At 32.7% G+C, this 14,320-nt stretch overlaps 1 protein-coding gene across 1 annotated transcript; it reads left to right on the top strand.

The window, feature by feature from the left end:
* The first annotated feature begins 3,380 nt into the window (after window positions 1-3,380).
* On the top strand, window positions 3,381-13,453 carry LOC149786390 (putative peptidylglycine alpha-hydroxylating monooxygenase 1). Its single transcript, XM_089976809.1, has 12 exons — window positions 3,381-3,672; window positions 4,278-4,335; window positions 4,923-5,010; window positions 5,736-5,839; window positions 6,466-6,543; window positions 7,136-7,193; window positions 8,327-8,391; window positions 9,352-9,432; window positions 10,071-10,150; window positions 10,987-11,040; window positions 11,412-11,461; window positions 12,504-13,453. Exons 1-12 carry the CDS (start codon window positions 3,517-3,519, stop codon window positions 12,724-12,726), a joined length of 1,095 nt encoding a protein of 364 aa, XP_089832935.1. The 5' UTR covers window positions 3,381-3,516; the 3' UTR covers window positions 12,727-13,453.
* The last annotated feature ends 867 nt before the right edge of the window (window positions 13,454-14,320 follow it).

Below are 14,320 nucleotides of genomic sequence, written 5' to 3'. Positions count from 1 at the left end.
TTGTAGCTGGCGTATATCTGTGCACGCATGGTGGATTCATGAAGGGTTGGTGTGGTCAATACAAGTGGGCCAGCCCAATTCAGGAGAACTGTGCTGTCTGTGTGTATGTGTGCGGGTATATCAGTCTGTCTGTGTGTCTATATGGATATGGACGATCGTATAATCATCAAGACCATACAAAGAAGAAACCGCTAATTTGTAAACATGTGCGCATGGTGGATCCATGAAGGGGGTGTGCGGCCGATACAAGCGTGGGTCAACACAAGAAATCGGGAGAACTGTGTGGTTTGTTAGTGGACACATTTGCAAGTTTGTACAAATATGTATGAATCATGCGGCAGTACAAATGACCGAGTCATGTTTGTTTCAATTGATTTTTTTTATTTCAGTTGAGTACTGGTATGTCATTTTGATTACACGAGATTCAAATCTCATTTTCAGTCCATGAGATTAATTGAATCTCACTTTCATTACATGACACTAGTTTCCGCGTGCCAAAAACGGATATGACGTACATGTATCCCTTCTATTCATCCTAGCCATTCAAGTGCTTAATTTCCCCACGTAAATATCTATGTGGTACATCTTAAGACAGTGCTTTTGTAAAGAAATATGGCGCACTTGTTGCATATGGATGTAACCAAGACGGTGATGATCGGACAAAAGAGTTCTTACTTTTTCCGTAAGCCCCTGTTCACCCAAAAAAGTGAATTGAAGCTGTGGGATCGAAGAGGGTGAGGAGGGGAAAGTCCTAAATCCTATAATTATATAAGCTAGGCTGCTATATAAAAGATAATATCATAAATGATAACTTAAAAAGAGACGCTTCGCTTTCAAGTTAAACGTTCCTATTAAACTTTTGAACTAAATGTTATATTAAATATGTAGTTCAAGTTTGAGATTATTATTATTATTATTATTATTATTATGAAAACATTATTACGGGACATTATGCTTAAAATTATTAGTTTCATAACCATTTAATGCTATCATCTTTTGTCAGATTGGTATATGTTCATCCAGAAATACTGGGCCCAAGAAGGTTCTATTCGGGTAAGTTGACCAGTGAAAGTTTACAACTTCTGTCTTCCAAAGTCTTTAATTCATGCATTGGCATTATTTGTGTCTGTCAATATTATGTACAGTATTTTCTGCAAAGTCTCTGAAATTTCTAATCAAATTTAAATAAGAACAGTCGAAGACTAATGCCCTCATATATGGATCAAACTAACGCTTGCAGATGTCAAAAATATTAAAAGTATGCTGGAGGAATTGTATTAATGAATTATGGCATTTTACCTTTATTAAATTCATGGTTCACATACAAAATTGAGGAGTTAGAAATAAGAGCGTTATATCTGCGGTGACCTTCCAGATTGATGGCACGGATATTTTTGAAATATCTTAAATGTTCAGTATTTAGACCTTCATCTTCCGAAATTGTTAGATTTGAAATAAAAGATTTGATTTAAATGGCACACGGAAAAAAACCCCCATAAAATTGGTGTATCATTTTATTTTGTACGCAACTGCTTAAAAAGCCAAACTGTCACTATGTTTGTTATAGGAATGCGTCCTGGCCCTCCGGCTTTAAATATGTCTCTGACATACTTAAAAATATTGGCCTAGGGCGTTCGCACTAACACACCTCGCTATTGCTGTTGGATTGTGTTTATCTTCAGATAGTCCAGAATCTGGTTCACACAATGCGTCATCTAAGGTAATGGAAATCTGGGTACAATTTCTTACAGTGTAAACAAATGCAGTGTGAGTGACATTTATCCTTTCCTGGAATATGTTAATACAAACAAGTTGTACATGAAAAATTTCGAAGAAGCGGAACAAATGTTTAAAAGTACACATTATACGGGGAATCATGCAAATCTCCCATGAATCAAGCATGCTCATCAAAACTGCGAAATCTTCTTCGAAAAATATAAAAAAAGCGTATTTATTCTTAATGTTCTTAATAAATTCTTTATGTACATTTTCATCAGTGCTGCGGGAAAATATTAATTTCTATTTAACTCAGCAAATTTCATTCTTACGCCACATGATGTATTCATTAAATATATAAAGACTAACATGCTTTAAATGAAAGCAAAAACTACTTACTTTTAAGAATAATAAACTGACATAATATTTGCAGGCAAGTGTTTTGTCAATAAGTTGACAACTATAATGCAAAAAGAGGCACACGAAGCAAAGCTAGGTTTTGTAATTCCTGCTGCAGTCGTAGTTCGTTTTAAATGATATAAATATGCGTGTATAATATTGTGTCAAGTGTCTTAACATAAACTAATACTAATCGTTTAATGTAGGAATGTAGTTATTTTTAAGAAAAGTAGTACTAAACGGCTTCAAGAAGAGCGACGTCTTCTTTACTTTCATTGTTCAGGTGTGAAGCTTGTATTATGCAAATTGTTTTGCTCTCTTGTTTACATTCAGTACTGTTAGTCGTCAATGCAATAATCTCCGGTAGTCTAGTGGTTAGAGCGTCCGTCTTGGATGCTGGAGGTCGTGGGATCGATCCCCGGCCGAGTCATAAGTCATACCTAAGACTTACAAAAATGGTACTAACAGATGCCTCGCTTGGCGCTCAGCATTTAAGAGGTTAGTGTTAGGACTGGTTGGCCTGGTGTCAGGATAATGTGACTAGGTGGGACATCATGCTACATGTCTGCGACAGACATGATGACCCAGTGCTAGACATCACTATACACTGTCACACTGCAGACATCGTAGCAAAAATTGTTAAAGCTACGTTAAAATTTCAAATCACACACACACAAACGGATAAATAATATAATGATAATCTCTTTGAATTTACTCTATACATCTCCAAATATACATATTTATTTCTCACTCACAACGCTCTTCGATTGAGTTGATTATACATACATAATTATAATACATTTATTTTTATATATTGTTCAAACTATATGTATCAATGCAAACTTGGAAACTGCGCAGTCTTTAACGTTTTATATACAAGGCGTTAGCTTGAAAATTAATTGTGTGTTACAACGATACTTTGCCTTATAAGATATTAAAAATTATAATTGAGTTATTTAAAATTTAAATCTTAATCAAATAAAACGAAAAGACAAGAACATATCTAGGCAAAATGTTCTTATTAATATTGTTAAATGGGTTCAATGAGTGATTTGAGACTGGTAATCTCAAATGTAGCATAAAGACAGAGAAAGGAATATATTATGGTGATAAAAGATATCCTCTCTGTATAGAATAAAAAATGTGACCCAAACGAAAGCGGTCTTTTAAGAACTGCTGTTTAAAATTCAAATAGTGACCTAATTTTACCTTTTTCATGGAAACTGGGATTTGATGCGTGTTTGCCAACAACAATTTCTACATCGACGTTTATATTGCCGCCTAGACCACAACTAATATATCATATTCAGTTTGACGGCCTTCACAAGGTGCGAACAAGTGATGACGTGTATATAAAGGCAATGTGGACACAGAGCTTACACACTTACTGCTTGACAGAACATGATACAACAAGCAATGAATGTTCCGTCCTCTGTAAGGATGATCTCGATAATAGCACTAATCTGTTTGCCATTGATACAAACGAGTCCAATTAAAATAAGTTCTGAAGTTGCAGGTACAACGGTGATCCAAATTCCAAGGTTTCGTGCAGAGGAGGTGAGTTTAATTTACTAGAATTATTACAATTGTATTGGCGTTATGCTGTTCATTGTGAGCGTTGCTACACATTATTGTATTGGTTATATCTGTAAGGAATGATTTGCAAAATATATTAAGTTTTGTAAAATATTTTAGTTTCTAAACTTTGTTTTTGATTTATGAATAAATAATAAATGTGTTTTGAAGATCCCGATTTCTTCACCTCATAACACTAGTATCATTTCTACAGATCCTAATTGTTCTGGCTTGTTTGGTTTTTGTTCTAGGGATTCTCTTTTGTCTCCCATATCTGTTATGTCATCGACTTTCTTTCCTCCTTTAGCATTCTTCCGTACTTAGTTTCAGCTTCAAATAACGTGAAAGAAGTTAATGCTGCACGCAAAGTCACTTCCATTTTCTTTACCGCAATAATGGAAGCAAACAATGCCACGACTCCGATCTCACCATTTTCACTACTGTAATCCTGTAATCTGTTCTGCAATCGAAAATTCTACCATAATAATGTTATTATTCTTCCTTTGTTCTGTCTTTGATGACATTGTTTTGATATATTTAGTTATATGTTCCTGAATTGCTAATCTAGACTTGTTCTCCTTCACCAGCCTGACGACTACATGTGCATGGCTGTACCAGTCACTGATATTGAGTTAAGAAATGTAGGTAAGTCAAATTACGAAAAGAATTATATCTTCAAAAGAACAATGTAATTTCTAGTCTATCCTGTATTATCATGTTTAGGGTTATTTGTAGTTATTCCGCTCTTGGGTGAAGAAGGATTGTATAGTGTCACAATTACCTTTGTTTCTCGTAAGGCGTACCAGATACATTGTATCATTAGATATGTGCAAACACATGATTTAAGCAGGGATAATAGGGTTAGCAATTCAGTGAGATCTTGATACGGTTCATGCTCAGTGAAGACATTCCACTTTCTTCTTTAGATTCCTTGAGCGTGTAAGCTGTCTCTCCTGTTTAGAATTTCCAAAATATAAGTATAAAAGGTAAAGGGATAATTGAAGAATGTCAAACGCAATGTTAAATGTAACGGTCTCACATGTTTGGAATGAACCATTATGCCTACTCTAGTGATAGAAATAACAGAAGCATGAAATACCCTTTGCCATGTTTGCATGTGATTCTAATGTAAACCTCAGTAGTTGGTTTCGATGAAGACTTAAATTTGTCAAAGTGCAGCATTTCGTAGGAATATCTGTTTTAAAACTATTGCTTCCACTTTTTGATTTCAGTGGGTTATAAAATTGAAGTCATCAAAGAAATAACCCATCACATCTCCGTTGCTTTTTGTGAAGAATACGAAACTAATCAGACCTTATGGTAAGCACGCTTTAAATTTCCATAGTATTTTATAACCTTGCATTGATATCATTTATTCCTTCTTTAATCTGACCTTATGGTAAGCACGCTTTAAATTTCCATAGTATTTTTATGCTAAACTGAAACATATAGCCTTATAACCCAGTAACATGCCATTTGGAGGAAAATCTTAGAATCGTCACTATTTTATGTTTACATCGAATATGTATCTTTGTGTCAATAGGAAATTGAAATGTTCTTAAACGTTCGAATATAGCATTATTATGCTGTGCCCAGTGATGACTTCCACAAAGGTAACACAAGAGCTTTAATTTCTTTAATGACACACGAGATGCGAATATAAAATTAAAAAAATCGAATTATGTTGAAAAAATTGACACGGTTTTAACTAGTTTCTTATTGTTATTTTGTTCGTTTTCGGGAGGTTGTTGGGGGTTGTTGAGCTTGTATTATGTGTGCCTTGTCTGATGTTCGATTCATTTACAGATTTTGTTTGTAACGTACTATCTCAAAATTCCTCTTTTACTAAGTAAAATTAGCAAAAGAAAAAGTACGTTACAGGAGCCGACGAGCCAACTCATTATAAAATGTGTGCACGCTTAGACATAGAATTGATCTCCTTTTTGGTCGTTTGTTGCTAACTAAAATTATATATATATATATATATATATATATATATATATATATATATATATATATATATATATATATATATATATATATAGGGATTGCAAGAACCATCACGGAAATATTTGTTCGGGAAGGTCCATTGCATTTGGAAGCTGGGATGGATATTCCGGACACCATAAAGTCACCATGTTTCCTGAAGGTAATATGATACATACATGCTAGGTGTCTGATTTTATACGATACCATACCTGCATTACACACGTTTCTTGTTCTTTATTTATTTTTTATTTATTTCTTGATATTTTAAATGTATATGTTTGTAATTATATTGTGAAATATTTTTATTTAAGACTTTTAAGAACAAACCGGATTCTTTAGCCTTGTCAAAATGAAAAAAAAATACTTTTTTTAAAAATTGTGCCTGAATCAATTTTACATTAATTCTTAATTGACCACTTTTCCCTTGCATACATAATCAACAAAGCCAACCAAGTTATTATCTTGTAAGTTATTTAGTATATTTGTGTCTCGATCTTTATATAGAAAATAGTGTTTAATACAGTTGTCATTAGCTTTGGCTGTCATAATATTGTTAAAGAAGATTTGCTGTCATAATATTGTTACGGAAGATTGTAGATACCGGAAACATATTTTAAGTTTGATGTTTGAAACCGCATTGCACTTATATAAAATAATAACTCCTGAAATTATATTTAAGTTACCTTCTGGCCTGGTTTTTTTTGTTGCTCACTTTAAATTAATACATATGCAAATGTCACACAATGTTGGCTTATTTGACACGAGGGCTATTTGTTTCATTTTCAGATGTGGGTATCCAGTTTGGAAAGGATCTGAAACTGAATTACTTAGTGGTTCAAATGCATTTGGAGGAAGCAGTGCTAGGTATATATATATATATATATATATATATATATATATATATATATATATATATATATATATATATATATATATATATATATATATATATATATATTTGTATTCATTCATATGCGCAAGAATTATAAAGGATATTAAATACTTCATTTAAAATAAGGTGAATAATCAATGAATGTCAAAAATATAAATTTACCATACCGGTACCAAGAACCTTTTTCAAGTGTGCAACTATGAGAGTTTGAAATCTAAATGTCTAGAAAGCATATTTTCATTGAAAATTGTAGAATGTTACGTTTTAATATGGAACGTAGTATTACAAGTTTGTGCATTTATCAAAAGCGTTGATGGAAATGTTGATTATATTTTTGCATCAGAATCGAAAACTTTTCGGAATTCAGGCCGTGGTTAATATTAAATTCTGTATTAATGTTGACATTACTTAATTCATGTAAATTAAAAAATTCCTTTATTTAGACTTTGAACTAGTAACAATGTCATAAGAACTTTCTTGCTTTCCCTTGATCTCCAACACAGTAACAAGAACAATCTTTCATACCTTGTACGAATAATGATTATGTGTCCTCTTTTCTTTCAGATCCGAAGGCTTTAAAAAGCAACCCAGCAAATATTACACTTTTCTTGATAGAAGAAAGGTAGGCTCTTCTGTAAAGAAAATATTCACTAAAAATAACCGACTGATAAAGTCAAAATATGTGTTGTCACCGTTTGACTAATTTGGTAAAGATCAGAGCATTCATAAATTTCCCATACATCTGACTGCTCTGATGATGTGTTTTATATTATTTTGCTATATGAGCCGTTGATATAGATCTGGTTTGTTACATGTAACGATACTTTTGATTCTTTTTATCTGCTCCGTGGTTACGTTTCGATGACCATATGCAAATGAGTGGACTCTTCGAAGACCTTGAAAATTAACACGAATATGAGAAAAACAATCTATGTTCAGGTCTATGAGTATTCGTGTTTAGAAAATAACTTTTGATATTATGTCGATGTTGTTTTCTATGAAAGTCAATTCCATTTTAAAATTTATTAATAAAATCATGCAAACATTTGCTGATAGGATTTAGGTGTTCTTTATAAGTACATATAAGAAAATGAAAACGTCAACCCATATTTAGAGGCAATATTGATGTTCTTGTTCTTTGTTTGTCTGCGGTCGCAGTTACGCTTATTTATTTTTCCAAGTTATTGTTTTTTCTTTCTTGTGTACACGATGAAAATAGCAGGCACGCAATATATTATTGAGGAAAATTCTTTTGTTTTATGTAAACGTCTTAATATCAGTAGATCCCGTGGATATATCCGCCTTTAAAACTATGATACGGAAACACGATTTTGTTTTAGACATATAGGGATAGGAATATAATCTAGTACTATGTAAGAATACACGGCCTAAGCTGCGGTCTCTAACTTTGACCTCTTGAGTTGGATGCTCACTGTTTTCACTAAGATATATCACATCATAAAACGGTATAGAATTTCGAGTAATTTATATTTGGCAGTTTCTGATAGGATAGCATCGTTCCAATAACACGTATAAAGAAACTTAAAGATATATATTGCAATTTGTATGAAGATGAGGCAAAAGGACAACTGGTTTGTTTAGCTTTTAAATAAGGTATAGCGACGCTGGAATACTAGGGATTCAATAGGCCTAGTCAGATTAAGGATATAAGACAGTTGTTAAAGCTCTGAAATTCCCTCTATTACATGTCCTTTTTTAACCGGGTGTTCCAATAAGAATGTAAATTATTTGCAGCCGAAAATATGCATACCAGAAAGTGAATCTCTTCTCCTATGGATATATCCCACCATTTTCAGAAGGTAAGTAGCAACTTACATCACACGTGTTGGGATAAGACAATGCATTCGATATTGAAAATATCCTTTAGGCATTATGGTGATTACACAAAATTAGGTACAAGTAAAGTTGATCTAGGTGGGAATACAATAGAAGAGTTTTAATTCTTTCTGAATGGTGTCCATCAATCTGAATCAGTCCATATATATATATATATATATATATATATATATATATATATATATATATATATATATATATATATATATATATATATATATATATATATATATATATTGCGTGTAATAAGTTAAATCATTTCATGTTTCTACATGATAAGTCAAACTAAAAGTGAATTAACCATTGCAAGGTTACAAAGAAATCAAAGAATGTATTGTTGCTACACGAAACTATTCAATCACTTTGCTTTTTGCTTTTTTCATAAGTCTTCATTGTTTCCACTTTTTTTTCTTCTCATATTTAATTCCTGTGAATCGTTCATTGCTTGATTCTAGGAATTAAATGTTTTATCGCATTTATCATTAAACTCGGTACTATTGTACATAGTTTCATACTATGTTGTGCTGAGAAACATAGACATAAAATATTTCCTAAGCGCACGAGAAAGAGAACAAATCAAAATAGGTTGAAGGTTTACTCTTTCATATCTTGATACAATAATGTTCGGAAAATGTACCTTTCCTATCATCAGTGTAACCTTTTATTCTAAACATCCATCTTTAATATCATGGTCAAATATTAAATATGTAGTTGATTTGTGAAGACATAAGACCTTTCAATTTGAGAATTAATTGATATGAATTCCAAATTATTTTGTTATGCATTGCAGTTGTTTATAAATGCATTTGAGAACTTCTTATCTGGTTTAAAGTTTTCTAATATATAAAAAATTGCCGAATTTTTTATACAAATAATTTGTTTCCATTTATAATATATCATTTATGCTATATATCTATTTTTAGATTTTAAGGCAGAATTAGTGTATAAGTGGGAAGGAGCTCCAATTGATGCTTACGAATATTTTGCTCATACACACGCATACGGTAAGTGCAATAATCAATACACTGTGGAAAAAAAAGTTCAATATTTCTTTGCCAATATTTTGGAACGTGCTCTTCGACATCCATAAAATCTATAATCCTAGATAGGATGCATTTTTATACAAGAATAGTGGAAACTTGCAACGTTCAGATTTTGTCCCGCCAAAATTGTCATTTAACCTTAAATCATGTTTTTTAAAACTGAATATGACTGAAAAATTGTTAAAGCTACGTTAAAAATCCAAATCACACACACACACACACACACTCCTCCACCATTAATACTGGTCGCCGTGTATAGCCTATCGTGTGCTACAAATTGGCGTTAAACCTACAACAACAACAACAACAACAGTTATAAATTCTACTTTTCATGCTTTAACCTCCGTAGTGAGAACTAACAGAGTTAGTAAAATATATAATTTGATAAACCTTTCAGTTGGTTTTGTTATGGCAGATAATTTGTGATCCTTTTTTCCAATGTCGAGCTGAATCTACATGATTTCTTTTGTGTGTAAACACTTCCATAATGCTATCGTAACGGTTTGAAAGTAACCTACGCAGTCATCAGGCTAATACGTTTCTCTTTTTGATACATAGCCATTTCCTTGCTTTAATTTTGATATCTCACTTTAATTCAGGCTATCTCCTAGAGTGCTATATCGTAAGAAACAACACAATCATCTTCTCCAGGAAGGAAAACACTCAAGAGAAAACTCAGGTAACTTGAATTGACGATTACTTGACACGATAAATAAGAAGTATGCAAAGTATTTACCATCGATTAATAACCGTCGAACCTAGTAACATAAATTTTCAAATATTTCTCTTTCGCTTGAAATACGTGCTAAGTCAATGTGAAATTAAATGGTATTGTTTAGCATTGAGGTCATTTATTTCAAAACCATGATTTACAAAATTCAGCAATTAATTTTACATAACATTTGTTTCGTCAAACAAAAAAACTGCACGAGTGCCTCTTTCTCAATGTTGAATATTTTGAATTTATCTCCAAGTGATCTCGTGTAAATATTTTAAAATGAATTGAAGACTTGCAGAATGTTTTAAGAATACATTATGATCTCTGTAAATTTCTGTGACCATTACACACATATATCTCTGGGTGAGTTTCAGTAATAAGCAATACGTAAACGTTTTCTTTATTATTTATTAAATGAGACGCATTGCAGGACTTAAGTTAATTATTACATGATCAGCCCCGTCGGTTTAAGCTGCTTTGTCGTGTGCAACCTACTGAGATCTTCAGTCATTAAAGAATTACACGTGCGGTTCGAGTAAATGTTTTACTAAGTTTAAAACATCGCTTTCTGTAGATAATTGTTACACGATGCGTATACTTGGTGACCGTTGGTCATGTAATAGTAACGATCATATACAGTTTGCTCTATACAATTGTTTGCCTGTCCGTGAATTATCGGAAAGATTTTTAAACCTTCTCAGTTCGCATTCGTATTCAAACTGCTCCTCGTCATCGTGCAAACGTTTTCATTCATTGAGATGTGTATAAACCATATATTTATATCCATTAAATTGTAGGACATGACCCCAATTGAAGGAGGACCTGTTGAGATAAGACCCGGCGATGTACTGGTAAGTTTTGATAATTTAGCAAGATGCGAATCGATAGCATTCTAAACAATGATATATAAGTACAGGCAAAATATTTAGCTAGAGTTTTGCAGTACTTTATTGTTGAAGCTGGTGTCAAAATATTTGCAAAATATGTATCCTTATCCTTCATTGAGAGAGTTCCTGTCTTGTCAGGGCTGTAAAAATTTTAAGGGTGCAAGTTTAGAAATCTTTATGATTCTGGAAGAGAACCTGGTTCAATTTATTGCTATAGTACTTCCCTTCTCTTGTTTCTCTTGTTTTTTCCTCATTATTGTCATAAGTTGCACCACCATCATCATTATTGTAGTCATCAACTTGCTCTCATCTTTATCATTTTATAATTATTTCAGGCGCTAAGATGCAGTTACAGAAACCCAGGGCCAAAACAAATAACATTTGGGTAAGTTAACAGAAGGCCTGGATTTGCTGGATAATTACTCATTCATATACGTGCATATGTATATTATTCCTTTCTATCAGCTTCATACATTATCGTTTTCGTGTGCATCTCCTTACTTCATAGTTAAGAGTTACTTTAGAGTAAAGAAAGGTATAGTTTCAGTTGAGCAAAGGAAAGTAATGTGTACAAATTTCCAATACAAACGCCTGAAAATTCAGCAGTTTTCTTAGCTTACCCTACAAATTTTCATATTTAGAAATGCTTACATGGCGTACAGTATGCTTTAACCTGTGATTTACAGTTTGTTGCTTTTTTAAAGATTTCACACACACACACACACACACACACACACACACACACACACACATATATATATATATATATATATATATATATATATATATATATATATATATATATATATATATATATATATATATATATATATGTGTGTGTGTGTGTGTGTGTGTGTGTGTGTGTGTATGTATGTATGTATGTATGTATGTATGTGTGTATGTATGTGCGTATGTATGTGTGGATATATATGTATGAGAGAGAGAGAGAGGATATCCCTATATAAACAATTTTCGTCATTAATGACGGAGATCTATCTAGATATATAACATATGACTAGTTTCATCAGTGCCCACTCATGTTCCCTCAGCATATAAGATTTGATTGTACAGACGAAGAAATAAAATTATCTCCCTGTCGAATTCAGGATGTGTACTTTTGTCTCCGTCCATCTCACCGGTGATTATGAAACTTATATGCCTGACTTAGAGCCTGGATTTATATAATGACAATCAAAAGGCACTTTCTTTTCCACAGTAAATTCTGGTTTGTTGATGATTTAAGCTCTTAACTTAAACTAGATCTATTTAGTATGGTGTTTATAAAGGTCAAACACATTTGGGGGATCCTGCCATAAAGAGACAGGTCATCGGTTGATTTGTTTAAGCGGTATACTGAATAAAATTCTTCTATTAACTTTCCGCGCTACAAATCTCTATTTTAATCTTATCTATTTATTTACTTCAAGATTAAAGGGAGGTGACGAAATGTGCAATCTGATCTACAATTTTAAGTATGACGCTAAAGATATAGATGCCTTTCCACGGTCTATCAAATCTAGTGCGGATGCCCAAGACAGAGTATGGTGTCCGAAAGATGGAAGTGATCCAGTTGATGTGCTTTGTGACCTGCAACAAGCTGCAAGTGTTATGCGTCGTCCAAGAACAGCCATAGGTTCTTTTGTGATTTGAGACGTAATGGGTAGGAACGACAAAGACATTTGTGTGCATTAAATGTTCCTACGTTGTTACTTTGTTTATTTGGCTCATTGCATAATCTTGTGCCCAATAAGAAAAGCTTTCACATACGATTCAGCTTACTTATATATGCGGTGAAATGTTGTAAATGTCTTCACTACAAATGGGCTTGCTTCGGCAAAGCCAAATAATGAGTTTACAGCGATTCTATTTAAACATTTGGTGATCAATACAACTATTGCTATCGATTACAGTTGAATAGATAATTATCTTCCCATCGAGGCAAAATCCTACGTGCCCACAACAATTGTAAACTCTGAGATCACAATTTATAATTATGCAGAAGAACACAGTTGCGTAAGTTTGAGAACACTGTAAATAATGTCTCTGACGCTATTCAGACTAAAAAGTTTCTGAAGTGTACAGCATCCAAGAATAATAATGCTCTTTTTACGTTTGTACTTCTTACTTCAATTTATTGATTATAAAATATTATTTCAAATACAGACTAAATCAATATTAAAATCACGAAATCCAGGCGCCACATGCAGACCTTTTCAGGTGGAGAAATCCAACAGTATCTGAGATACTGTTACATTCTGTGGTAAAATTATACGAACAGTAGTAGATCGTAACGTCTATATGTGAATATGTATGTATTACTTGCCTTTGTTTTGGCTTTTACAATTTATTTGAACTAAAATAAAGATTTTGCTCTGTATAGAGTCTTTGTTCTCATGATACGTTTCTGGTAGCGCCGAGGAAAAGTGTTTTATTCCCTGTCTTAATAATCCTGTTCTTATTTTCACACGAGTATCGGATTGTTTCAAATACATTTTTGTTAAGACAATTTAGGAGTATGCACAAAAGTCCATTGTTTCACGTGAGTAAGTTTACATGACACTAAAGCAGAAAATATATTGTATTTGGTGTAAAAAAAATAAAGATTCCTGATATAGTTATAAATTCGTCCTTATTTCATTGAATATTCATTAACTAGGGAAAATGATCCTCATGTTAATAGGTATGCGATATGCCATAACTCGTCTGATGGTCTCAAACCTTCCTCAAAACTAGATATCGGAATGTTTGAACTTTGGCAAAGGCAAAATCGACTAAACATAGGTCGTTTTAATTCTTTTTTATCTAAAAATGTGGAATATATCCGTGTATACATTGTTTAATTACTCTTCGCCAGAGATTTCGCTATGTTCTTTAATCGAGCTACTATGAACTGTACAGAAAAGAATGCTAGTTTGGCGTACCATTTACCATTTCCAATAATTGCCTGATATGAGCAGCTTGGTGTTACCTTTATAATGACATGATGATATCGGCATCAAAATATGCCCTTTTTATTCTTTATTTTAGAAAAAGAAAATAATTGATCATTTTATATAAACGAAACATATAAGCTGGCACATGTAAATATCGTCGACCGTCCGTCCTTGGTTCGTGCGCCAAGTTTCTCGCGACATCACGCGCTTGTTTTGAGACCCTGATGTCATTAACTGGGTCAATACCTTTCGTTAATAGCGACAGTAATTAATGATTAAGAAATATTGGACGAAATAAAATTTAATTACAT

The sequence above is a fragment of the Sinohyriopsis cumingii genome, chromosome 12 (assembly GCF_028554795.1).
Source record: "Sinohyriopsis cumingii isolate HCF-2022 chromosome 12, ASM2855479v2, whole genome shotgun sequence".
Classification (NCBI taxonomy): Eukaryota; Metazoa; Mollusca; class Bivalvia; order Unionida; family Unionidae; genus Sinohyriopsis; species Sinohyriopsis cumingii.
This window is presented reverse-complemented; position numbering and strand designations above follow the sequence as displayed.